Genomic DNA, 27,229 nt, shown 5'->3' on the forward strand with positions numbered 1-27,229 from the left:
CGAGGTGACAAGGGTTGGGAGCCGGGGTGACAGGGTGAGGGTGGAGCCGGGTCCCCCAGCCGGTGGTGTCCAGGGCCCTCAGTCCCTGCCGCCATTGTGGCCCTTCCCGCCATCCCGGCCTTGGCCCCGCCACTCCCTCAGCAATAAACCCCTCATCAATAAACCCCTCAAAGTCGGAGAGAAAGGGGTGGTTTGTGCCCTCCGGTGAGGCCTCCCAATCACTTTTTGAGCGCTTTGGCTTTTCCATGGACTGACTGCTCCCAGATGTCTGTAGGTGTATAGGGAAACTTGTTCAGCGTTCAGTTTCCTCAGTGTGTGCAGGGGTACAGGTGCTATGTGCTTTGAAACAGGTTTTAAAATGTGCAGTTTTGGCCCTCCTCTTGCTGTCTTTACTTGCTGCTGCTTTGGTTTTAGTAGGGGTTTTTATTTCAGCACAAAAATAAAGGTGTTTGTCTTGTTCCACAGCCCTCAAGTCTGTGGTCTGACGGCACATCAAGGAGACAAAGCAGAACCCAGAGGCCCTGGAGGAAGAGGAGGTGGAGGAATATGAAGAAGAGATGACAGACTTGGACACTGCCAGCTCTTTTGAAGCTGCAAACCTGGAGGTGCTCAGCGATGGGGGACGTCTGACCCCAGACGGGGAGAGCAGCAGACTCCCCCCATCTGAAAATAGTTGTGTGGAACTGGATGGTTCCCATCCTGTGACCTGCACCCTCACAATCTCACTGGCTGTCCCCATCCTGTCTACAGGTCAGCTCCTGGCACAGGTTTTCCCAAGAGCCCTTCTTTTACTACTTCATGAGTCTGTATGGCAGTCCTGGATGTGTCATTTGGTGCTGCCAAGTAATTCTCATCATCTCTCTAGGACAAAAGCAGCAGAAACTCAGTCCCTCCAGTACACAAGGAAAGCAAATTAAAGCTGATGAATTGGGAGCTACTCCGAGTGTGTACCAGATTGAGTACCTCCTGCTGCCAGATGACCTGGAACCTAGGAAACTGGAATTGGTGGTGTTTGGGGTGGCTGCAAAGCTATCTACAGAGTCTGATTCTGAGGTAAAAAGATACAATAAAACTAAGTAATCCAACATGACCTAGACAAAAGCTGGGAGGGTGTATTGAGGTGTAGAGTAATGTTGTTTTAACAGCTGCTTGGGCCTTATCTTATTATATACAGCACACACAGCTGTATAACAGATACCAAGGACAGAGCTTGACTCTGCTAGTCCAGATGAGCAGTAACTTCCTATATTTGTAGGAAGAGGCTGGTGGATTTCAGAGTTTCTTATTTTCATTTTCCTCTAGACTGTCATCTCATTTGGGTTTTTAACTTTTATCCTTCAAGTACTAAGATAATAAAATACTAATTTGAAGGCTGCTATCAACCTTATTAACAATGAATTGAACAACGAAAAAACATGCCTCTGATCTTTGTTGAGGAGAAAACGATTTTTATGGTACTTGAAGAATTTTGCAAGTTTGTGTGTGTCTAACTGCATCCTGTGCAGTCAGATTCAGGAACCTAAAAATCTGGTTGTGAATACACCTTGGTTTGTTAAGAAATGGTTTCTAAAAAACTAAAATAATTTTTTTTTTTTTTTTTTTTTAAAGAGACTGTTAGCCATAAAACAATCTATATCCTCAGTGTGGTCTTTGCACTGCAGTCTAAGGGCCTTCTTTGATTGCTTTGCACTTCAGAGTATCAGTTTGATGCTTTTAGTTAAACAAAATGCACTTACAAAGTTGCTGATTGAAATGTTTTATATTGTCAGCTCTGCTGAGTGCTTTGTTCTTGCAGTTTTCCAGCATGTGCCTGTGGAGTTTAGTGCTGGTGCTTTAATTTCATAAACATTATTCAGCATTTTAAAGTGTATATATTTACTTTTGTTCTGCAAAGTCCATCATCTCATGCTGAGCAACAGCTTAATTGCTGCTTGTTCTCACCTCAGGGCTTCCTCTCAGCCCCTGGCTGGGTAGGGCACTTTGAATCCCACATGAGCTGCTCTGACTCAGCAGAGGGGAGCAGGGGGATCATGAAAGACCCAGCACAAGGTGGAGCAGTAGGAAATGTGCAGTGTGAGAGCTCTGGTGCTCAGTGTGTGAGCAGAAGTTGTTCAGTGCTGGTCACCTCCTGTAAAGAGTTTCATCTTCTGTTTTAACAGGACATTACACCCTGGGTGGAAAATGACAGGATGTGGGTATCATGGAACCACAGTGTTGACATTGGTGTCACTAATGAATATCTAATAAAACTAAGAGATCACAAAATAATTTTTAAAATCTGGAATACCAAGGACAAAGGTGTCTCAAAACCAAAGAATAGTAAACCTCTACTAGAAGAGAATGCAGAGGCTGTTGGTAAGTGACATGCAAACAGGCACATGGTAAATAAAACATGTCCTGACATTGGGACTGCACCTACTGAGAGGTTATTGTTGAGAGGGTTTATGTTCATATGTCATTCCTACTGAAATCAGTCCTGGTTGTTTGTGTTTTAATGAATGTATGAATCAGTTTCTGAAATTTTTAATGTCAGGAACATATAATTAGGACTTACTAATCCAAATCTTTGAAAAATAATGGGTTATTTGAAGCTATTGTACTGTAATGGTAGCAATGAATGCATTCATTTTTAAAGATGGATTTTTTTTTTTTTTTTTTAATCCTGAGAAGCACAACTTGTACAGCCACGTTTTTATGCTATGCACCTTTCAGTGGCTTGACAGTTATTTTATAATAGCTATATAATATATTTATAATAGTTAATAGTTATATATAGTTATATATAACTATAGTAATATATATATTTATAATAGTTAATTTTTACTAGCTGAGCTCATCTAATCAGAGGGGATATACCTTGTTAGGATTCTTATAGACATGTATGAAATGAGATCTCAGTCCTTAATAAAGACCAGAGAAATAAATGTGAGATGAAACCTGTAGGAAACAGAGTGTGCTTTGTTCTTATGCCCTGAAATGGTTTTGATAATTAATTTTACTATTAAAATGTGAATAATTTGTTAGTAAAATGCTGAGGTTTTCTCTCCTGTGTGTATCAGTGGATAGAGATTTCATGAAGTTTTAAGATTCTGGATGCTAGTTAATAAATATTTGGGTTTTTTTTTTACTGGGTGATACTGTTAAATGTTTACTCAGGTATGAGAGGGTTTGTCAGCAAACTGGCTCTGCAATTGGTGTAGATTTCTGACAGCATTTGTGCTTGCTCTTTAAGGTGGGTTGAACACCTGAGCAGCAGTTGTTGAGGAATGGAAACTTCTTCAGCATTTCCTAGGTTTTAGCACCAGGAGGAAGTTGGGACAGAGGGTTGAAAGCCTCCTCTCCTTGTTGCAGGCTTTCAGGGCAGTTCCCTCAGCTCCTGCCAAGGCTGTTTGCCTCCTCTACACCCCCAGTATTCTTGGGGTTCCTACAAAAGCCTCCTCTGCCCCACTGTTTTCTTCTGAATATGTACACAAGAGTGTGTCCCATGCCAGATTCTTCTGTGGGCTTTGAGGTAAATCTCACTAACTCCAGTGGCTTTCATCTCCAGAAGAACAGAATTGAAGTTTTAAGAGTGGCTTCTTAGAGATAGTAGGAAAAGGGGAAGTGGTGCCATGGGAAAATCATTGTTCAGGATGTGAGTGACACAACCACTCAAGTCTAAACCAGGGAATTTATTTTAATTTTTTTTCCTCTGACAGATGGTGTAAAACACACAGTGCTGTTGCAAAGGAAACACTTTGAAGAGAGCCAGCCAGCAGCCAGCTGTACAAAAATCAAAGCAGCAAAGCAACCCAAGGTGCAGGGGAAGTCTTCAGCCCTCCCTGGTGAAGGTACAACAATATGAGAACTGAAACTGGCTTATGGGCAAGAGGGGAGGGGGTGCAGTGGCACCTCAGGTAATGGGTGAGCAGGGCTGAGGAGTCTGCTGTGGGGACAAGGTGTTGCAAGAAGGCTGAAGGTATTATAGGTAGAAAATAATGTTAATAGCTTTGGGATAGAATTGGGACAGAAAAGAGATCTAGCTGTCTCACAGGAAGTTTTTAAGGCATGCTAGAAAAAAAGCACAGGGTTTTCTGCTGCTTTGTGTCTGGGATTGGATTGACATCCAGAGCCATGATTAAAACCTAAATTCCCAGATTCTTGCTGCTTCTCAGCTGTTGTCAGGTAACTGGAATCCAGGATGTCACCTTTCCTTCAAAGTTCCTTACTAGTTCATGGAGAAGCCTGGAAGTTTATTCTCTTCTCTGGGAAGCAGGGATTTCTCTTCCCCTGGGCCCTGTTGAGCTGAGCACTGTGTGGCACCAGGGCTCAGGGTCTGACTGGAGATCAGGGGGTGGGGAGCTCACCACAGCCACTGAGATCAAGAGCATATGATGGAAAACTTTAGTGATGAAAAGTAAAAAAAAATCTCCCATTCTGAGAATTCTGACAAGATGAGGTCCTTGGCTTTGCAGCTGGGCCAGCAGGGCTAATGAAAGCCTTGTGCCTGATTTTTTTGCACTTCAGTTTTCACTCTCTGTGATGGAAATGGTATTTGCCATCTTACAGAATGTGTTAAAGTTGAGAAAGCAAAAAGATCCTTTAGCAGTGAGTGTTACAGAGCTCTCTTAGGAGGACTTCAGTAATTCTTCTGCATGAGGGCCACTGTTTGTACAGTTTGTCAGAAATGACCCAGGGCCTGCACTACACAGGAAGAACAAAGCTAAATTTTGAGCTGTTCTTTCATGGAGCAGTGCAGTGAACAGCACTGAGCTACCTGGGGCAGGGAACTACAGCAAAATGTGTTTAATGATCATCTGAGAGCTTGGATACAGCTCTGTGCCCTAGAGCTTGAATTCAAGCATTAGAGAACTTGCTTTGTGAAAAATCCTGCTTTTAGGCAGTGGGCCTTGAAATTGAATAGTTTTTTTATGAACTAAAAGGTGTCCAAAAATACAGGAAACCAATTATTATGAAACTATATTTTAACAATATTTTGACTTGAAGTAATCTTGTAAAAACACAAACAAAATATTTGCCTGCTAGCTTTCCTTTGTTTTTTTTTTCCTTAATTTCAGATTTTTTGGTGGAAAAAGGCAAATAGCTAGGTCCTTTCTGTGTGTTATAGATCTGATTTTAGTAGAGCTCCAATCAAAAATGGACTTGGCAAATAATTAGAGCTATCCCAAAGGAAACCTTTGCAGTAGTGTCCTGGGGATTCAGCAGATAATGCCATTTCCCCCTACACTGCCACCTGATGCAGGGCTGCTCACATGCTGCTGGGGAGTACCAGGTGTCACCAGGTGTCACCAGCGTTGCTTGGTTGTCTTGTTCATTATTTTTTCCCCTCATTTTCCAATGGTTGCCACCAACGTCAGAGCAGATGAATTCCTGGTGTACTTGGGCTGGCAGAGAGCATCTGTGTTTTGGTGGGAGTGCCATCTAGTGATGGGCCCAGCCAGGTTCGGTGGAGCAAACAGTGAGCTCTGCTCAGGGAGAGTGTGTTTGAGATGGGGAGCAGCAGCACAGCTTCCAGTGCACAAGAGTGGAAGGATGCAGATGTTTTCCCTACGTGCTGACTGGTTCTCTGTCTTTTTATGTTTCTTTTCCTTACTTGGAAAAACTTATGTGCACTATTGGGTGTACTTGTGCTCTGGAAAACAGGAAAGTAGTTCCAGTTTCTCAGTATCCTGCTTCCAGCAGGTAAAAACCCAAGACTGAATTGCTTCATCTTTGCTTACTTATAATGGCAAATTTTGATCTTTATTGCATGGAACATACTCAGCTATTCAAGTGCAAATTCTCCTTGCCATTCATACAGTGTTGATTTGCTCTGATCTCACTGTAATTAAGACCTGCATCTCACTGTAAGTAAGGCTGAGACATTATGAAGCTAAGTGTTGAGTCATTAACAGTGAAATCTGTGACTGCAGAGTGTTTTTCTATAATTAAATGACATTTGAAGACAGTTGGGTGTTGTATACCACACTCCTGGCATATAGAAAAAAATGAACAAATCCCTGGATGTTTCTGTGTGTGCTGTGAGAGATCTGGACACTGGTAACATGACTTTTTTTATGAGTATTCACTAGAAGACCAATTGGAACAGAGAAAAATAAACAAAATAGCACTTTTAATATATTCAGTCTTCCATGCATTAAGATGTGTTATTGACATCAGTTCCTTCTTCAGTACAGTTAGGACACTGAGTGCTAACAAAATGTTATTTGGGTGTTGTCACCTTGTTTTAATTACTTGTTCATTCCTACTTTTGTTTGGATGTGCAGCATGATAATTACTACAGAATTTAATGTCTAAGAAATAAAGTCTGACTTCATATTGTTTAGTTTCCCTGCATGATCTCTCAGACTGTTAAAAAGATATTTTATATATTTTAGGCTTTTTCAAAACATCCTTGCTGAGAAGACAAAAATCAAATGGACTGTGGGTTTGAGTTACAAATACAGCTTGCCTAAGACTTCTTACCACATTTTCCTAGAGCTTTGCAGATGCATTTTGTTAGAGTTATGGGAGTTACCAAAACATAGAAATGCTTAGTAACAAATGTAAAATTTGTTTTAATTCAGAAAAAGAAACTGATCTGGATGAACTGGCAACATCTGATGGCTTGCTACATCCATCAAGGACAGAAGATGGAGGCACAGCAAGGTAAGAATGGGAAGTATTTGTGTTAAAAAAACTTAGCTGACAGCATTTAATTGTTTTACAGTATTTGTTTTTTAAAAATGTGTTTTAATTACACTGTGGTTTCAGAGGTGGTTAACCACTGCTTTCTGTGCCATGCTACTGATTATAGGAAAGGAACAAAAGGATCACAATCCCCTTTGATACATCAGGCTTGATTTATTTGGGATGAAGTAGCTCCTGATGAAATTACAGAAAATAACAAACTGTGCTCAGCTTACTTGTTCATGCATGCTTTTTCTTGTACCTTTTTCTTGTTCACTTGTACCTTTTGACTTAAGATTTGTGGGATAAGGTAGTGTGAGTGAGACAGATGGAGAAGGAACTGGAGTCACTCTCCTGCTGAAAGTCAGGAAGCAGCTGAAGGGGGGAGTGGAGGTGTTGAGGGTCCCTGGTCCTTCCAGGAGAGGTGGAGGTGGGGGCAGCAGGCAGAGCTGCTGGCAGAGCAGCTTCACTGGCTGGGGAGCTCAAGGGACCAGCTCTGCAACCAAGGATTTCTGTGGGGTCAAATTACCATGAGGTAATTTTTTAAAGCAATTAAGGTAATCCTGAGTTTATACTGCTGCAGCAGTGTAGTTCCCTGTTCTGTTCTGCTTTTAGAAACAGTTATTCACTCTTTTGGTTTAATAAGTAACTTGTTTTAATAGTTTTCTGTGGTCAGTTTCTAAAACTGAGCATGTAACTCTCTGAAACTGTAGAAAAGGCTATAGGTTTCAACACTTGAGAAAGTATAACATTTAAAAAAAAATCTAATTTTCTTGAGTATTGTTCCCAATGGGAGACTTTGTACTTGAAAGAGAAATGAATCATGAGTAGGGTGTATCCCAAATTCATCATTCAGGATGTCATCTGAAGAAATATGAACTCTTAAATTGCTTTCTCAAGGTTCCCATTTTGTTTCTAAAAAATTAATTGGTGGTAGCACAAGGTAACAAATCCACTCATGTGTCCCAGGACATACTTCCTCATTTGATGCTGTTGCACAAGTTTAGGAATTTCTCCTGAACAAGGTTTAGTGGGATTATTACCCTGCTCAAAAGATAATGAAGTCATCCCCCTATTTAGAGGTGTCACTGTCTAATGACCAAGAGCTATGTAAGAAAGTTTATCAGCTATTAGTTCTCCTGGAAAAAACCTCCTCTTCAAAATGAAGCTCTAACAGGATAAAATGAATCAGTGTTGTATCTCTACATACTCTGCTGTTGCTCTTTCAAGTACCTGAAGCATTATTGTGATTGTGGTGATGTTTTTTCTGGCCTTGTGTTGAAAGAACTGGTGTTTACATAATGGTTATTCCTAGTGTAGGACTAGTGAGTGACCTGACCAACAGTCTCCATATTTACTTTAAAAGCAGAGCTGAAATTCAGGAAGTTTTACCAATTTTATTGTTGGCAAAGTTTTGCTGCTCCTTTTGCACCTGGAAAAGCATCTGTTTTTTCCTAAAGGATCAGATTCCTTCTTCCCTCTTTTTGTCAGAAGTCTACAGCCTGGAAGTATGATACTCACAAGGATTGTGTGCTGCATTTTCCTCTCAGATTGGTTCCAGAAAAATCCCTAATACTGCTAGAAATGCCCTCACATGCTCTGATGTCCTCTGTGCTTTTCAGTCTTCAGTGGGAGGTTTCCAGCAAATCCACCAATAAATTCCATGTTACCTCCATGAACTCCACAGCACAGTTTTCTTCATTTATTCCCAACACCTGGAGGTTCCTGTATATAGTGATGGTCTCTAGGGACTCTGACTCTCTGCAGTGATTCATTTCTTTTATTTTTAATTGAGGCAAATGAAACAGCCTCACTGTTTTTAGTTTAGCAGGTCTGGTTTTTTCCTTACCATGATGGTTTACTTAGAAAATTGCATGCAAGATTTTTTTCATTTAGGTTTTGGCAATTATTTAGTCAGTCTGTCATTCACCACTTAGTTCATGTTACATATATTAACAATTTAGACTGTGTTTTCATAGGAATACAAAAATCTCAGAAAGCTGTGGTTGATCACTTTAAGTGCTGCAAAACCACCCAGCAACCTTCTCTCTCCCCACTCCCAGCTATTACTACAGTCCTTTTTGAAACATCTCTGAGGACAGGTAAAATTACTTGAGAAATGCTTGGCTTAATCTGGGTAATGAATTATTATTTTTAGTGCTATAAGCATGCATTGCTTCAAGGTTCACAGCCACCATCTTGATTTGTTGCTGCCTCTCTGAATTAAAATGTTTGTGGAGCAGCTGAAGACCCCTGAGATTAAAATTCCTGGGAGGAGAAGGAAGAAAGGATGTTTGAAAGATTTAATGCCAGTGGTAAAGGGAAGATGTTGCACATATTAATAAATCTGAGGAAAAATGCTGTAGATTGAATATGATCTGGAGACAAAATTCAGCACCAGAAATCCTTAAAGTAATCCTTGTGAGAAGCTGTGGGTGCTGTAGTCAGGGAGAGTTGTGCTTTGTGTCCAGGTCTGTACAGCAGTCAGGGTCAGAGGTGATTGGGTAGCATGGAGTTCTTGTAGTCTGTGTTATTAGCAATAAAATATTTGTTAGGTTAAAGCATTAAAATGAAGTGTCTACAAACTGTGTAGATAATTTATATCTGGGCATCCTGGTTTGATGCTGAGCAGCAGACCAGGCACAGCACCATGTTGTTCCAGACAATTTGCTGCCAAGTTGCTGAGTGTTGACTTGCTTTTAGGACAATTTTTATTCCTGCACTAAAAATATTACCTAACTTGGAAAAACATTATCAAATGCCCTTTTTCAGAGTGCTCTTATTACAAGCAAAGCAACAGCCAGGTTTTGTTACTACTGATGTAAAATTTCTTGGACAGACATTTTGTTTTCTTTTAACTTCATATAAAATTCTTCCACCAATTCTCTCACCCCACTTTAAGGAATCTCCAGGGCTCAAAGTGTCCTTTAGGTGAAATAATCTTGCTGTGGTATTTGCTGCACTGCTGCCCTCCAGGTGCAGGGAACAACAGGGACAACAAAATCATTTATGCAGATTTAAAATGCAGCAAGAGTCATCTCTGCTAAACAGCCTTTTCATTGTTTCTGATTAATACTAAGTTTTCAGCAACAATAATAAGTCAAATTTCTAAGGAATGTGTGTGCCTCAAGGAATAAAATGTATCAGGTCTTCAAAAGAGCCATTTACAGCAGTGGCTGGTTGTACAAAGCTGGGGAAAATGCAGCTTGGAAAGCTCTCAGTTTCAGCACCAACAAGCTTCCCAAGCTTGGGAAGCTGAGAGCTTTCCAAGCTGCATTACAGTGTACAGCAAATGTGAACAATAATAAAACAGACATAGTTCTTTTTCCTCAAAAAGCAAAACAGTTGTACAGAAAAAGCTGTAAGGAAGATATTTCAGTGTGTACTACAGGATGTTTTGCTTTAGGCATTTCTTCAGGTGCTTGGTCTCTTACTCAGGAGGAGGACCATGTAACTTGTTAATAACCTTTTCTGGTGTCCTTTACATTGATATTCTGGCAGTTGAGCTCTTTTACACTTGATATTATATTTTTAAAAAAAGTGAAATTATTTTGTGTAGTCATCATTTGTGGCGAGGATTTTTTTTTTCCCACATTTTTTAATTAACTTCAGATCTTTTTAATGTTTCCAGCAGTGTGATGTTTGAAAAAAAACAATCTGTGAAGCAGAAAGGAGTCTCCAGGAGTGGTAAGTTCTGGGTGGAACTTTTAAAATTTTTTTTCTTCTTTAAGATTAAAAAAAAAGGTATGGGGCCTGTGCTCTAGTCTTGCTTCTGATGAGCTTTCTGTGTCTGTTCAGCAGCCAATACAACTTTATTTTCCAGTCCCTAGCTGGCAGTGTGAAGCAGGGATGGCCATGGGCCTTTTCTCCCCCTTGGAGTGTTCCAGGGGTGAGGTGATGGGGCCTTGCAATGCACTTGGCTGTGCAATGATGAAATCTATAAAACAATTGAAGAGTAATATTGGAGCTGAAACAACTATTCCAACCACAAAATTATCAAGCTGCTGTTATTTCCTATCACTTGCATTGCTTTTTCCACTGGGGCCAGGTTTTGATCTGTAGTTTACACTCTATTCTTATTTCCAGTGCTTGTTCATTGCCTTCAATGAAAAACCACAGCCCCACTGAGTGCTGTTTTGCTCTCTCATCTGTAGATGAGACAATTAGAATTGATGAAGGCCCTCTGAAAGATGATAATTGCTGCAGCAATGGACTCTAGAATATATATTAACTCAGCCATGCTACAGAGCATACTTGGCTGGCCAAAAACTAGCAGAGCTCAGAGGTTTGCAGCAGGCATGACTCCCAGTGCAGATGATGAGGAATACTTTTGCCCACACATGACTGGGGACATTCAGATGTGTCATTCTGTCACTGTCCACTCTGGCAGAGGTTGGTGCTCCTGCTTTTATGGACAGAACTTTTGAAGAGTAGTGAAGAAAACACCAAGAGAGAAGGCAGCATGTGGAGGAAGAGGCAGGTGTTGTGCAGCCCTCCTGCCTGCATGCTGGGGGGAGCACCTGGGGCAGTGAGTGGCACAGGGAGGGCTTTGAGGAGCTTAACCCAGAACCAGCTCCATTGACCTGGGGGCTCTGGCTGGGGCTTTTTTTCCCATGCCTCTGGAGACCACTGGCTTGTGTGATCAGTTCTGTACAGTTCTCCCTCAAGCTTCCACACACTTATTTCTTTCAAAATTAAGGCAGTTGGAATTCTTCTTTTATGGGCTTTTGATGAATAGTTACACATTTTTTTAGGGAGTTCTGTCTGTGGGTTATCACTTTGGTTATTTTCAGTGGAGTGCTTTTTACTCAGTATAATTTAGGTACTGCTAATATTTCTGGTCACATTATTCTTGTTATTAGAAAAGAAAAATTTAGTTGTATGCCTCTCCTTCCATTTGAGTGGTAAATTTGTCCTTAAAATATTCTGCCATTCCTTTTATAATAGGAACAGTAATAAACCAGGACCAGTAATGCTTCCACAGTTCTTTTAAGTTGCTGTGTTCACCTGCTAGATTTTTTTGTCAAACTTGAACTGTCTGTGCTGAAATTCTGGAGAAAGCATTTGAGGCTGGGATTTAAATACTTGGGACTGGGATTGGTGGTGCTTCTGCTGGCCTGGTGAAGACTGGATCTGGGGGAAAAGAATTTTGAGAATAAGTACTCAGCATCTAAGAAAATGACAATGTTATTGAGTTTACCTTCATGGTATCCTTGTGAGGTAAAGGAATGAGAATAATCCTGTTTTGTAGAGGTGAAGGTGTAAAAAATGTTGCTGGAAACAATAGAATACATCACAAAGAGTACCATACAAGTGTCATAATGTCTAGATGCAAAGCAAGGATAGAAAGATGATGATGACAAATTTATTTATGGTAATTCTTTGAACTTCTAATACTTGCTGTTGAAAATTTAACTTTGTAAAGTCAGGGTTTTATATATAGTGCAGCAGAGTGTGCAATGGAATGTTGAGCATACTGAAACAGTTGGGTGGTCTTAAAGTGTATAATTATGTATTTTTCTGAGGATAATAATGAATTACGTTCATTATTAACTATGAACATGATAACTATGGTGAACTTGAAATTATTTCTTTGATTAATTGCTACCAAATGTTTCCTTCTTGGTCCTCATTCCAACCCTGCCTTCCATCAACAGGTAGAAGTGGTTCTGGTCCTAAAAGAAGCACTGGTTCTACTGGGGCAAAGAACTATGGCATTGCTTCTCTGCAGATAGAGCTCATGCCTCTCCTCTCAGGTATTGTTCTATTCAAAAGGGGCAGGGAGGGAGGGACATGCCAGGTGTAGTCTCTATCTCCTTGTCTGAAACAGCCCTGCTGGTGGGGTTCCTGGTGCAAACTGTCTTGAAAGAACATGAAATTCCCTAGGGATGAAAAGAAAGGTTTGGGATTTGGCTTTATCTGTGTGTGGGGGATGATTTGTTCAGAGGTTTGTGTGCTCTGAAGGGCAGGATGGCAAAAATAACTGCACTGGAGTTCTCCATCAGCAGGTACTGCTAAGCTCTTGTATCCTGTTCCAGTTAGAATGTGTGGAAAGTGGGATATTGGTCAGAATAGCATAGGTTATTTCCCTGTTTTTTTTTGACTATTAGCATTCATTATCCATAGATGTTGTCCTATTTTTGTGTGTAGTGAGTTAAATCTCCTCTTTTTGGGTGCACACAGTCAGGCATAGTCATGGAGCTCAGCTGCTGAGCAGATGGATATGGCAGTGCTGCTTTCAGAGAAGCCAATTTGTTTAAAAGTGCTTCTTTAGCTTTACAAAGAGTTGAATGATAATGCAAAGTTTCTAAACTGCTCTAATTTTTCCATTTATGCAAACTGTATTTGCAACATCAAAACAATCCAAACCTTTGCTTTCAGCATTTAGCCCACGTGAGGGTTCTGACACTTCTTTGGGTCTCTTCTCTTCCTGCTGTAAAAGAGGATTTTTAAAGCAGTTAAAACAATACTTTTATTTTAAAATTAATTCAGTGGAAGTTTCTAACTAATTCACATAAAATGTGGGTGCCTTGATGGCATTGCTTCTGTAACAGTGTTTAATTTTGTATGTTTAAATAGGAGAAAAATCAGTGACCAGTCACCTGGCAGGAGCCAATCCTGATATTTTAGATGTTTATGTGAGTTTCAGTGTGGACACACCTCTTCTGTCTGAAAGACAGAGACATGAGCTGAATCCACTGGTTATAAGGATTACTTCAGCCACCTGCCTCCCCAACACCCCTGTGCCAATAGCAGTGCTGCAGGTAACACATCCAGCTACTTTTTTCTGAAAGATTTTCCTTGCTACCCTCAATCTGAGTATAGTTTTAAAGATAACTTTCTTATTAGTAGCAAAATTGCAGAGCATGGTTAACATATTGCCTGAAACTCCTCCAGGAGTGATAATTTATACCTAGGCATCCTGGTTTGATGCTGAGCAGCAGACCAGGCACAGCACCATGTTGTTCCAGACAATTTGCTGACAAGTTGCTGAGTGTTGACTTGCTTTTAGGACAATTTTTATTCCTGGACTAAAAATATTACCTAACTTGGAAAAAATAGGGAATGTTTCACATCTTAAAAAAATGCTGTGCAGAAAAAAAAAGTTCTGTGTTGGTGACAATATAGTTTAAAGGTTTTGGTCTTACATTTGTTAGTTGTGAGAGATGAGATAGAAAACATGTCAAATGGTTGCATTTTTAGGCTTAAAGAAAATGCTCTTTCTAAAAGGCTTTTTTTCTGAGTCTTATATGTTGTTGGTGTGAAAGTAAGGTCAAAGACCTTGGATTTCAGGAGCTATTTTGCTGATCCTTGTCTGAGGTGGAATCAGAAGGGCACAGCATATAAAATATCTTGTCCAAATTGCACGAGTCTGGTGCTTAACCTTAGTAGGATGTTTTGTGAAAGCAGTTTGATACAATTAGGGCAGGAACTTTCTGATGGTGTGTGCAGTTCTCTGGTGGATTTTCCCACTGCAGGGCTCATGGCAGGCTGGGTGAATTGACTTAGTGTTTAGAGAGAGAATCAGGAAAAATGCCACTAACTGCACAGGGTAATAAATAAGAGACAAAACCACTTTACAGTTTCTAAAGCAATTTTCAGAGTAGCCACAGAAGTTCTGACTTTGTTTCCCCTGCCAAGTGAGGTACTGTTTGAAATGAAACTGTTTCAAATGTGCAGTTTCCAGGCCAGTCCTTAATAGGTTGCCCCTTCTCCATGCAGGCTGCAGGAATGCTGCTGGGAGCCTGCATGGAGGAACTGCAACCAGTGTTGTGGAATGCAGCCCCCCATTTGCTTCCCCAGATTTCTAAACAAATGGCTAATAACAGAATTCATACATTCCATTCCCTACACTATCTCTGGATACTTTTTGGATTTCCAAACTCATAGCTAAAGACATTTATTTTAGGCCAAAATCCTACAAGGTAATGCAGAAGGAGAAACAACCAAGACCCAGGAGGCAGTGCTGCCCCCAGCAGGCTCCTTTAGTGGTCTAGAAACAACGAGGGGGTTTCTGACATGCTTAGAAAGTCAACAAAATTGAGGATAGGCAAAAAAAAGGGGACAGAATATTCCCAACCCCCCAGGATCCAGGCATACAGAGTGACCTCTTGCACATCCCCCATATCTTCCATGCTAGAAAAGCTGATTGTTCTGGGAGGTTAAAAATTAGGAAAAGTTACCACTGCAAATATCTGATCCTTCTCATATTTTTGTTCTTTAGAAATTATGCATTCCCACCTACTGCAAATACAAATTCCACAACTTTCCACCTCATCAAACTCATGGACAAATCCATGGAACTCATGTCTACTTTAAGGATGTTAATGTGCTGCTGACAGGGCTGATGAAACCTGGGGAATTACAGATGTGTCTTCAGGGGCCACCTTTGGAGATAGAAGTTCATGACCGGGATAGAAACATGGAAAACAGCAAAAAGGAGCCCTCTTTGTCTGGGAAAGATGAAACAGGTGAAAAAGTGGATAAGCTGAGCTTCCTTGCTTGCAAATGCACAGACCAGAAACCTTTTACAAAGAACACAGTGAGGCACCCACATGGAGTAGCTAAAGTCAGTCTGTCTGATTTATTGCTGGGTCAGAAGTACTTGACTATCAGTGCTCCCATTCATAGCTGCTCAGCTTCAGATCCAGCTGCTCTCAGTGAGGAGGATGAAAAGCAGACAAGAACAGAATCAATGAGTAGTTCTTCCCCACTACCTATGGGACATTATCTAGAATCTCACTCAGTTTTGACAGTAAGAGTGGAAATAGCTGTGCCACTGGGAGTGCATGAAGAAAATGCTGATGCTGGAGTCACAAGTTGCCCATATGGTTTAATAATCTACATTTTTGACTACAGTAATTCATCTTTATTACATGATTTAGTGGAAGAGATTACAGAAATCAATGCTAAAGGCCTGCAGCTGGACTGCTCTCCTGTACACTTAATGGGAATGGCTCTTGCTGCATCAAAACTAAAAACCACCCCTGAGAAAGTTTCCCAGTTGGATGTTGTTACTGGTTTTCACTTAATGGATGGATCAACTCACCTTTTTGTCTTGGAGGGGTTAAAAGACAAAGCAATCAGGAGACTCTGGGAGAGACACTTGGAAAGGTAAGCTAGTTTGAGGTTTTTCATCATGTATTTCCTTAGATTCAGAATTTGTAATTGTGATTTATACCTCCCCAGGTGCCTTTCTGTACAACAATTTATAGGGAAGTACATAGCTGATGCTTTCTGTGTGGTTTTAGTGGGTATGAGTCCCAGTGGCTGGTTCACTTGAGCCATAATCTTCTCATCTTTATCGTGTTACACCATAGGTCATCCAAGTAAAGGTGAAAATGAGAAGGATGGCAACATGTACCTTTTTCTTTTCTCTTGTTAATCTGCTGCTTGCTTTGTGGAAATCTGCCACTTCTGAATCATAACAAAAACACTTAACCAAACATAAACCAAAGATAATCAATATGAGGCAGCTGGACTCAGGCTGCTTCCTCTTTTGAGTTTAGGGGAAAATGTGTCACATTCAAAGTGAATGTGTCCCTTAAATTTCATGCTTAAAAAAGAGCTGATATTTTTTCCAGCATGTAGTATGTGGTTAAAGCTTTCCTGTGGTGGTGAGTTGTTTGTTTGCTGCTGAACAAGTCAGATCATTGCAGTTATTTATTGCATGAAAAGTTTTCTCTTGTCATTGCTCACCTGTAGCCTAAATTGAAGCTTTGTTTTACTGCTGCAGTGTAAATTTTGGTATTTGTAGCAGAAATGTTTTTATAATGCTTTCCTAGCTCTGCTAAGGCTGGTGAGGGGCAAACCACTGATGAAGCTGTGGTGAGCTTCCTTACAAACATTTGCCATGCAGCTTAAGCAGGTTGCTTATGTTTTCTTTTTATACCATCAGAGTTTTGATGTTTTCTTTGTAATTTTGTCCAAAATATTTTTTTTCAGAGCAGTTCATACAAATCAAAGGGCAAAGAGTAAAGGACAAAAGCAGAGGGTTATTGTCCTGTAGAAGTGAGGAAACCTGAGGTACAGACTGGTTGTTTTAACCTTCTCCTTGGGGTGCTTTGTTCCAGGACCCACAGACAGGAGGAAGGACAGCTGGAGGTCCTGTACAACTCACAGCTGTCTTTCCAGCACCGCCAGTACTCAGACCTGGAATCCCTCTGTTACCATTTCTGCCTCTGCCAGCCCCTCTGCACTCTGACAAAGCAGCCTCTGCTCTATGTCAGGAGAATGGTTCCTTGGATGTGCTTCCAAGCCCTGTCCAGGTAGGACTCAGCCAGATCCATAGTCAAGAAGCTAAAAAAAGGTTATGCTGGCAAAGTGGAGTGAATATTTGTTACAAAACAAAGAATACTCTTGGATAGCTTTTCCTTGATGAAAGCAGTCTGTGAGCCTGATGGAGAATTCAGGTTTTCCCTCAAGTGTGGTAAGAGACAAGCATAGTTTTCCAACTGCTGATCCAGGGGGTGTCAGTGAGCCCACTTTAGTTTGGGCAGTTTATAATGTAGAAGGAAGAGAGGTGTATCAGTAGGACAGTAAATCAGAGAATGTCTGAATGTAATACAAAATGAAAAAGGAGAAAATTCCAGTGTCAGAAGCATCAGCTGGGGAGGGTTTATTTCTCTGCTCTGGTCTCATGGAGATGGAGGAGGGGATAGAAGGACACAGGACTTTATAGATCTTTAAAGATCCAGTAAGTCACTTGAACTAAGGGGAATTAAGAAAAGAGTTTTCCTAAGGTAATTAGGGAAAGGGAGAGTTTTGTGAGAGTTGGGAGAAAATGTTTCCTGTTCCTGGCTTTTTGTTTGGGAGTTTTGTTGCATGATTTATTGCAGGATCCCTGCCAGGTTGCTCAGGTACTCAAAGCTGTTTGCCTTAAACATCCCTGACATTTCATCTCATTATATTCTCCTAACCTATGAGAATATTTCTATGTGTGGGGATTTTTTGTTTGTTTTTAAAGCTACATCTGTTCAGAGGTGGGTTTATACCTCTGATATGAACAACTTGTGTTTGGAAAGCAGAAGTGAACTGTGGATGCTTTTATTTTTGCTAAAAATAAATCTTGTTTAGATTCATCTCTAGAGTGAAACCCTGCAAAGCTTATTTGAAATTACTGGGGACCTGAGACAAGAAAGCCTGAATGTCTCCAGACACCCATCTGGTTTCTTAGCAGAATTCTTGTTGATGTGCAGTAGTACCCACAGAATCTCATGGCAGCCATCCCCTTCCCCTCCCCCATGCTTGCCTTTTGGTAAAACACACTCAGTAGTGTTTTACAAACTGATTACTCAGCTGCTATAAAATTGATTCTGCATGTGTCAAGGCAGTTGCTGAAAAATGAATTCAGTCCACCTGGCCTGGCAGGCAGGCTGATGTCTGTTTCCCCTTGTTGGCTGACCCATTCCAGTTCAAGAGCTGTTTATTTGCTGGTGACCAACAAAACTTGACTTCACTGGAGAGCCCAGGTCTTTACACTTAACATTCTGAAGTGTATTCATTCTAATGCTCTGCAAGTAACTTGGGTGCCTCTTCACACACCTGTAACATGTTCCATTTTTGTTCTGTGAGGAGGTGAGGAAAAGAACACAATGTGAGGGTGAGTGGTGGCCATCACTGGGATGTCCTCAAATGTCCTTTTTCTTTTTTTCTTTGATGATGGTTGGTAAATACCTTTCTTCCTTAAGCTATGTGCTGGCAATACTTGAGGCAGAAAGTAATGCAATACTTCATATTTTAGATACTTGGTAGTTAATTTCCTCATGAAATGATAACGTAGTATCTACTGTTTAAAAAAAGAAAATCAGCAGGTTGGGTGCTGTGCCCAGCTTGCTAGAGAGCTACAGCTCAGGTGCCTGCAGTGAAACATGAAAGTTTTGGGATGCTGGGATAACTGTGAATGCAGGTGGTTAGTTTTTCACTAGAGAGAAGTGAACCTGCAGGAAGGATTTTTACCATTCCTAATATTCCTTGTTAGAAAATCAGAGAGAATGTGGTAAAAACATCTGTAGTGGCTGAGACAGCAGCCTTGTAGACACCAGCTCTGGGGGGGTGTTAAAACTTGGAGAGGGGAGATTCAGGTTGGGCATTAGGAAGAAATTCTTTAATTTGAGGGTGCTGAGCCCCTGTCCCAGGTTGCCCAGGGAAGCTGTGGCTGCCCCATCCCTGGCAGTGTCTCAGCCCAGGTTGGATGGGGTTGGAGTACCCTGGGCTGTGGGAGGTGTCCCTGACCATGCAGGGGGTGGGACTGGGTGAGCTTTAAGTCCCTTCCAACCCAAACCAGGCTGGGGTTCTGTATAAACTCACTTTATGTCATTAATGCTGATGCAACTTTGAAATGGATGTTATTTAGCAGTTACATGTTTGATCAGAAGTAATGGTAAGAAAATGTCACAGTAATTTTATAATTAAATTCCTCTACTGTACTTAGCAAAGTCACCTCTGCAAATGAGGAACAGTTATGTGGTAGCTGAATGACCAAATCTCCACTTTTGGCAGGGTGTTGGCTATCAGATTGGTCACTTCTTCTGTGGCCTCTGCCATGGCCTGAGCTCCAGGGCAGTTGTACAGTGTGTGTGTGGGTTCACTGGCTGCCAGATCCTTAGAAACACTTTGGTGTTAACACACCCACACTCATACCCATACCCACACCCACACCCACAGCCATACCCATACCCACACTCTCACCCAGACCCACACTCACATCCATACTCACACCCACACCCCCACACCCATAACCATGCCCATACCCATACCCACACCTACACCCACACACCCACCCCCACACACCCATACCCATACCCACACCTATACCCACACCCCCACAACCATACCCCCACCCCCACACCCCCCCACACACCCACACCCATACCCACACCCATACCCACACCCATACCCACACCCATACCCACACCCATACCCACACCCACACCCACACCCACACCTATACCCACACCTATACCCACACCCCCCCACACCCACCCCCCCACGCCCCCCCACGCCCCCCCACGCCCCCCCACGCCTCCCACGCCTCCCACGCCCCCCCACTCCCCCCCACTCCCCCCCACGCCCCTCCACGCCCCCCCACACCTCCCCACACCCCCCCACACCCCCCCACACCCCCCCACACCCATACCCACACCCATACCCACACCCATACCCACACCCATACCCACACCCATACCCACACCTATATCCACACCTACACCCACACACCCACACCTACACTTACACCCACACCCACCCACACCCATACACACACCCACACCTACACCCACACCCACCCACACCCACATTAGGCTTTCCAGGCCCAATGTAGTGCATGGAAGAGCTCAGATGGGAGGGAAGCATTGTCGTGAGTAGCACGCAGCATGGGAGCTGACAGGATGAGATGTAAAGCAGGGGTAAGGCAGGACTGATTCCAGTGGGTCACACACTAGAACCACTGTGCATGAAGGGACTTGATGCTTTATTGCCTTTCCAACCAGAGGCTGGAGAAATCCAGCAACTAGGTACTAACTTGCAGCTAAATCTTGTGCCAGCACATTCCTGGAATACTCCCAGTGGGTTTGTTAAGCTGCTGAACTCCTTTATTGCTGCTAAACACCAGCATACATGAGATGACCTCAACTTTGTAATAACTAAATGTTTCAAGAAGGCTGTATAGTTTTTCCACAGTAATATTGACTGCAGTGATTTGATGGCAGTGGAGTTTCAGTAACCTGATGAAATGTTGATGTCCATTTGTAGGCTCAGTTACCTCTGTGGCAGCAAGAGGCTGAGGACAGTGATTCGTGGGGACCTGCTGCCCTCAGCAGAGATGATCAGAGTCCTGAGCCATGAGTATGGAGTTCCCCTAAAGGATGAGCATCTCTTCCCTCAGAAACCTCCTTTGGTGGCCTTTGGTGACACAGGAGAAGTTGGCAGAGTGGAAGAGGAACATTCTTTGTTAGATAGCAACAGTGGAATGTGTGTGCAGAAGAAGGAAGAAATAGCAGAGAAAAACTTTATCAAGGTGAGTAGTTCCTGATATGCAAGAGGCAAATCTCTTTTGCAAGAGGTTGTAAAACTTCATACCCTTAATCAACAGCTGCTCCTCCATAAGCAGTGATTCATTACACTTCACAGCATTTCATAGGGTGTTAGTAGGAATTGTACAAACACCACTAAAAAGTGCAGGGTATTTCTGTTCTGCAAAACTTCATGGCTTCTCAAAGGGGAAAACCATTCTAGTACTGAAGGTAAGCAGGGGAGACACTGTGTGAGTGGTAAGAAGGCTGATTATATTAAGGATTTGTCATTTTTATTCTTAACTAAAACTCAGCAGTTGCAGGCAGAGCTGAGCTTTAAGGAAATGGTGATTTCAGAACCTCTTCTGACTTCTTACCAGTGTCCATCTGACCCTCCTGTTGCCTCAGGGAAAGGGTGTTGAAAGTAAACCCTTCCCTGTTAATTACAGAGATCACAGAAGGGTATCCCACATGTTTCCTGACTTGTTTTTTGGGTATATTGCTTAGCTGAGAGCTCTAACCATCTCCTGGGTTGTGTGGAATAGTCCTGAGATTTTTTTTTTCCTGCATATATTTTAGTACAAAGAGGTTTTGCCTGATGTGTGGGAATCTGTGTTCCTGTGTCAGGGTACTTGTCTTGGAGATACTGGGAGAAATTGAACTCCTGAATATTTCCTTTTTCAGCTTTGGTCTTTTGATGGAGTATTCCATGAGGTTAAGACAGGAGAACATCCAAAGTAGTTGTTCCTGGTACTTGAATTTTTAACATTCTGTCTCAATCAAGTGTTGTGTTGTTATTTGTATGGAGTTTGCAGTCTTCCCAGTGTATGTGTTTTAGTCAGTTGTGTTATATATACTTTCCAATCAAAAAGATAATAAAGGAACTGGGAAGTCCTCTGGAGAAAAGAAAATTCAAAATAGTTTTTTAGTAGCAGGTAAAGTCACATTTCAGGCTTTTTGATTGAAAAAAAAAAAAAAGAGAAAATGGATGTCACAAGGGAAGTGACATCCCAAAGGCAATTTTACTCTCTTGCTGTAATTGCCTATTATGTCAGAGTCTGAAGGCAGAGCTGTAATTACCATGAACACAGCAGAATGATTTCTGAAGGCACCAGGGGGTAATTACAAGGTGTCAGCAGGGAGATTTGGGGGAGTCCTCATGGATGGAGTTTCCCATGGCACTGGATTTGCTGGGGTGCTCATGGAGTCTTAGAACTGTCAGATCCAATCTGGGTCCATTTGCAGACACAGCCCCAGCTCTCCAGAACAACTCTTCAGATCTGTGAGCAGCCTCCCCTCTGCTGCCAGGAGTCTTGCAGAATGTCACATGCAAGGGTGAGATGGTGCTGGTCTGCAGTGGAGTATTTTATTAACAAAGAGCTGTTGTGTAATTAATCTATACATTGATATTTTTTTAGGGGTTTTTTTTCTCTTTAAAAAGGTTTGCTGTTTATTCTAACTTCTGCAGAATTATTTGCTTGTTTATAATTTTTCCACAACACTCCTGATTCCCAGATGTCATCCCTCTTTACAGGCTAACATCAGTGCTCTGTGCCAACTCCAAGGAAAGATGAAAAAGCCAAAGCTGGAAGTTTTCAGGATTTCTCCTGTTGCTGGCAAACCTGTCTTTAACTACAGCTGCCAGAGGCTGAACTCTGCAGAACTTGCAAAGCAGCAGCTTCGCCAGGAACTGGCAAAGGTGAAGTGAGGCAGCTGGCAGATCTTTGCTTGCTGCAGGTAGTGCTGGGAAGAGGTGAATTAAATAACTTTACACTAGGAGCTCCTGTGTTTAGTGTGCAGGAAGAACATTTAAGAACAAATCAGGAATCACATCTGCTTTTGCCTGCATCCTAGTAACAAATACCCTTTTCCTCTCAATTAGTGGAAATTAGCTCTGTGAAAGCTGTTCATGGCAGGGATGACATTCCTCTTTTTGCACAAATAACATTAAAAATACTTCCTTCTGTAATTATTTTACAAAGATCTCATTGTACCACTTGTCATTAAATCCATCATTGTTTCATAATAGAATGAAATTTAAAAACATTTGGTAATACTTAATGTTATGTCTTTTGTATAATTTTGATCTATGCTTCCTTGCAGTCACAAGGAAAGAAATGATAGTGGTTCTGTACCTTGTGGGCTCCTCTGCCAGCAAAGGGGAGCTCACATTAACAAAAGAAAATGTCCTTTTTTTTTTTTTTTCCAGAAACCAAAGAAGAGATTCACTTACTGTCAAGAGTATCTCTCAGCCATATTTGACCTGGTGGATGTGGATGCTGCCTGTAAGGAATCCTATGCACACTCCAAGAGCATGTGGATGTCACCAGATGGGTTTGTACTGCCTGGATGTAAGAGCAGCATTGAAAGCAGCCTGCCCCCTCTGCTGCCTGCTGGGACACGTGGGAAGGAGCTACAGGAGGTAACAGAAAATCTCAGTCCTAAGTCAACTGTGGCACCTGAGGAGGCTTGAGAGAGGCTCCTTTGGGGCCTGGGCTGCCACTGCTATTTGCAGTTTGGGTACCTCAGCATCTGGCTCACCCTGGTGCTGTGTTGTTTGCCCTGGACACATTAAGAACACCCATTTGCCATTATTAATTAGATATGAATAGATATTAATGGACTAGGGAGTGCTTTGGTTTGCATTTACAAGTGAGGTCTGGTGTCAGAAGAGTCTTAATTCCACCATGAATGGGTTCCAGGCTTCTTCAGGGCAACTTCATGAGTTGCCCATCCAACTGTTGCCTTTCTTCATGTGTCCAAATGGTCTCTGCCAGGACTCCCAAGGTGGCTCTGGCCCTGTCACATCTCACAAGTGAGCAGAGCTCATCCCACATCTCTGTCACATCCCACAGAGTGAGGCTCAACCCAGGGAGATTGGGACTGGACCCCCTTGCTTTTTAAACTCCCTCAGAGGGGAGCCTGGGTGCAGCTGGGCCCAATCCTCCTCCTCTAATTCATCTCCTTTAGCAGCCCATTCAGGGAGATGAAGTTCAGGAATTGTCTGCACAGTATTCTAGGAGTAAGGTTACTACCCAGGAGGTTTGTATGAAAACACAACTTTACTTAAAAGTGAGTAAGATGATAAAGCATGTGAGATTACAACTGGCAGAATGACAAAGGAAGGTACTTTCAAAGCTATGGATTACAGTTTAGCAAAGCTTAAGGAAGTTGTCAAAAGAACAGGTTACAACAAACAAAACTTAACAAAGCAATGGGGAGTAAAACTTAACAAAGCTGGAAACTATGTTACCCTCATGTGCCCAATCAGGTTAGAAACAGAGGAGAGAAATAAAGAAGAGATGGGAAAGATCTCCCCACCCTTGGATCCAGCAATGATCTTGGTGGGGATCCACCCCAGTGCAGTGTCCATTCTGTCAGGGCAGCTGTTCTGAGACAATGATTCTTTTTGGGATTCTACAGTCTCTTTGGTTATTTTTTTCTCCATTTTTATTTATGACTTTTGTAGTTCCAGTTTTATGACATGTTTGTCCTTCACCACTGTGTTCTCTATCAGTCTCTTCTTCCCCTACATCCTCTCTTCTCTCCCTTCTCCTGTTCTTTGCTATTTAGCTGACAGTTTTCTGCCACCTTACTGCCACATCAGTAGCAGAAAACTATGAGTATCCCATTCTGAAGCAGTCTGGTTTGATGCATTGCCTCTTCAAGCATTTCTGGTTTTCCTCTCAAACACAGAATTTGCCCTCTATACCCTCTATAACACCATCCATTGGGAGGCAAAAGAGTCCTTGCAGTTGTTCTGGTATCCCATAATATCCCCATACAGCTTTTGTACCAACTCAGCTGGCATTTAACTGCAGAGTTGTAGGTAAAGTAGGGAAAGTTTAAGGCTACCAGTGGGTAGCTGGGATGAATCTGTAGCACAGGAAGGACACTTCTGTCTGAAAAAATCTGTACTGGTGTTTCAGCAGTGGGCAGTGAGAGGGCCACAAAAACCTGAACTCTGATTTGCAGCTGTGGTGATGGAGATTCCTGCCATGACTCCAGCTCACAGGCTGCTTCTCCCCCTTGTTTCCTCAGGACACCTGGGCTCTTGGTCCCACAAGTATGATCCTAATATTTTTAGGAGCACCAAGACAGCTTCTGCTTTCTAAAAGCTTTCAGGTTCTCCCTGAGCTGCTGTCCATCCCTCACTGCTCTGTGCAGCCAGTGGGCCTCATCCTGCTGGGCAGAGAGAGACAGGGGGGGCTGTGTCCTCCCACAGCCTCATTGTGCAGAGGAGTCACAGGGATAAGGGGAGGGCTGTGTGTGAAAACTGTGTGTGTGAAACCCAGGAAAGTGTAGAGAAAAGTGAGAACAGAGCTAAGGACACGCAGCCCCTGCCAGGTATTTCTCAAGGCTTGCAGAAAGCTCCTGCATGGCAGGGAGCAGCCCAGCACTGGGGTGTCAGCAGCTTGCTCCCAGAATGCAGCTTTGTTCTTACTCATGTACATCAACCCTAGCAAACTGACAGGTGTCTCAGAGTCAGAAACAGCCTTGTGAAGTTGGCACTTGGGTGAGATCCTGAGCCAGCAGTTGTTAGACTGCTGCCCAATCATCTTGTTAACTTACTTTTTGGTTTTGGTGACTCCTCCCTGGTGACTTTGGCCTGGCTTCTGAGTGAAGGACATTCAATTCCCATGTAGCAATGGCAGGAGAATGCTCTGCACGCTCACCTGAGGCCAGTGCTGCCACGAGACAGATGGAGCTGGGACAAACGACACCTGGATTTTGATCTTTACAAGAAGCCACCTGAGCTCTTCATGCTCACAGCCCCACAGAATGGTAATGGCTCTGTTACAATTCTCTGATCACAAAAAGCCTTTAACCTGAAGCTTGTGCAGTTCTGCCATTGAGGGGGGGAGTTTGGCTGCAAAGGAGTTTAGCAGGGACACCCCTGGACAGCAGAATTGTTGGTGCTTTAGCAAAGGAGGCACCTTGGGGTGTCAGACCTCAGCCTCACTGCCTTTGTCTGGAGGAAAATCCACCAGGGAGGTACATGTAGGTCCTCCTTGGCTGATCCTTTTGTAGATCCAGAGCTGGCTGCCTGATCCTCCTTTGTAGGGACTGATGGCAACCAGGTTTTGTTACCTGAAAGGGACCTCCCAGCCTGGGAGCAGCTCCTGGGTGCTCAGGGGGTGGTGGGTTGACCCAGCTACATCTGCACACTCACAGGAGCCTGGGGTGCTGGGGAGAGGGGGCAGTCAAAGAGTTGAACTTCATTATGAAGTATATGAATGTGCTTCACTATGAAAGACTATTTTGATTTCTTTCCACGTGTTTGTTTTTGTCCAGAACCATCTGGAACATTTACAAGCAGCAAATAATAGCTGTTTTATGGTTGCTAGAATCTGTCACCTTTTACAACTTTTCTGCTGCTCATTACCCTGTAACTTCCTAAATGCTCAGTGCAGTTCCCAAGTGCTTCTCACAGAGAAATGCTTTTTGGGGGCAGTCAGGATTTAGTCAGCTGTCATGTGTGCCCTGGGGAGCCTACAGGACACTGAATGTCTTAGCAGTGGGCTCTGTACCCCAACACCTGCATGGCTGCTTCTCATGGAGCCCTTGTGAGAAGGGTTGTGGGGCTGAGTACCTTTCACCCTGCTGTGCTGGGTTAACAGCCAGAGCTCATCTTTTCCTTCTGACTGGTTCCTGTTGCCTGCTTTCTCTTTCACAATCTGCTGCTGGCCTGGGGAAGATGCTGCTGGGACTCTGCAGCCTCCCTCTGGTGCCAGGAAGGTGAAAGCTGAGCAGCTCCCCACAGCACTGCAGTTTCCCAGCCCTGGGCCACCAGCCAGGGCTCAGCTACAGAACCTTCAAGGACATCTGAAAGATGAACCCCTGACCACCTCTCCCAGGAAGGCAGGACCAGTTCTGAAGGTAATTTGGGGCTGTCTTTGGGTCCTGCTGTGTGATGCTCTCAGTTTAGCACAATACTTTTGGCAATAGAAATATTTGTTAAGTTGATGTTGACAGCACTGGGAGGCTCAACCACAGAAAGCTTTTAGAAAAATGTATCAGCCAGGGCACAAAATAATTTTTTTTTCCATTCTTTGCTTTGCTGCTCAGAGATAATGGGGAGAATTTCTGTTCAATAAACTGACTTGCCTGTTAGCATGCAGGAGATGAGAAAAGAGGAACAATTTTTGGCCTGCTGTCTTAGCAGCTCCAAAAGGAGTGTGTGTGGGGGTCATGGTGCTTCTGGAGACTGGATGCCAATTGTCTGCCCCCTGTTCTCTGGATTACCACAGTGCTGCTCTTCAGCCCCTTGGTGCAAACATCCCACAGCCACCCCAGCCTGCAAGACAAGAGGATTTGTGCTCATTAATATGAAAAGCTGCATGGGTGGCCTGCACCTCACTGTTCTTTTGTTGGCTCCATCAGTGCTTGCAGCTAAAGCCTGACCCAAACCCCCAGCTGCTCTCACAGCCTCTGATCAAAGGCACCGTGGCTCCTGTTGCCTACAAATGCTCTGGCAAAGCAAACACAGGAGCCAGGAGAATGCTGGCAGCAAAAGCAGAGTTAAACCTTTGAATGTGCCAGTCCTG

General features: G+C 42.8%; 1 protein-coding gene across 2 annotated transcripts; it reads left to right on the forward strand.

The window, feature by feature from the left end:
* CFAP92 (cilia and flagella associated protein 92 (putative)) lies at positions 1 to 27,229 on the forward strand. 2 transcript variants are annotated; one of them, XM_071755453.1, is made up of 17 exons: positions 1 to 204; positions 466 to 750; positions 866 to 1,053; positions 2,160 to 2,355; positions 3,699 to 3,830; positions 6,567 to 6,648; positions 10,301 to 10,356; positions 12,327 to 12,425; positions 13,249 to 13,433; positions 14,894 to 15,140; positions 15,555 to 15,783; positions 16,743 to 16,937; positions 20,422 to 20,686; positions 22,216 to 22,380; positions 22,891 to 23,103; positions 25,328 to 25,466; positions 26,380 to 27,229. In XM_071755453.1, the coding sequence occupies exons 2-17, from the start codon at positions 558 to 560 to the stop codon at positions 26,628 to 26,630; spliced, it is 2,835 nt and encodes a 944-aa protein (XP_071611554.1). In that variant the 5' UTR covers positions 1 to 204; positions 466 to 557; the 3' UTR covers positions 26,631 to 27,229. The 2 variants fall into 2 exon arrangements, with proteins under 2 accessions (XP_071611554.1, XP_071611553.1); XM_071755452.1 differs by having other exon boundaries at positions 14,894 to 15,783.

Source organism: Heliangelus exortis, chromosome 12 (genome assembly GCF_036169615.1).
Source record: "Heliangelus exortis chromosome 12, bHelExo1.hap1, whole genome shotgun sequence".
Taxonomy (NCBI): Eukaryota; Metazoa; Chordata; class Aves; order Apodiformes; family Trochilidae; genus Heliangelus; species Heliangelus exortis.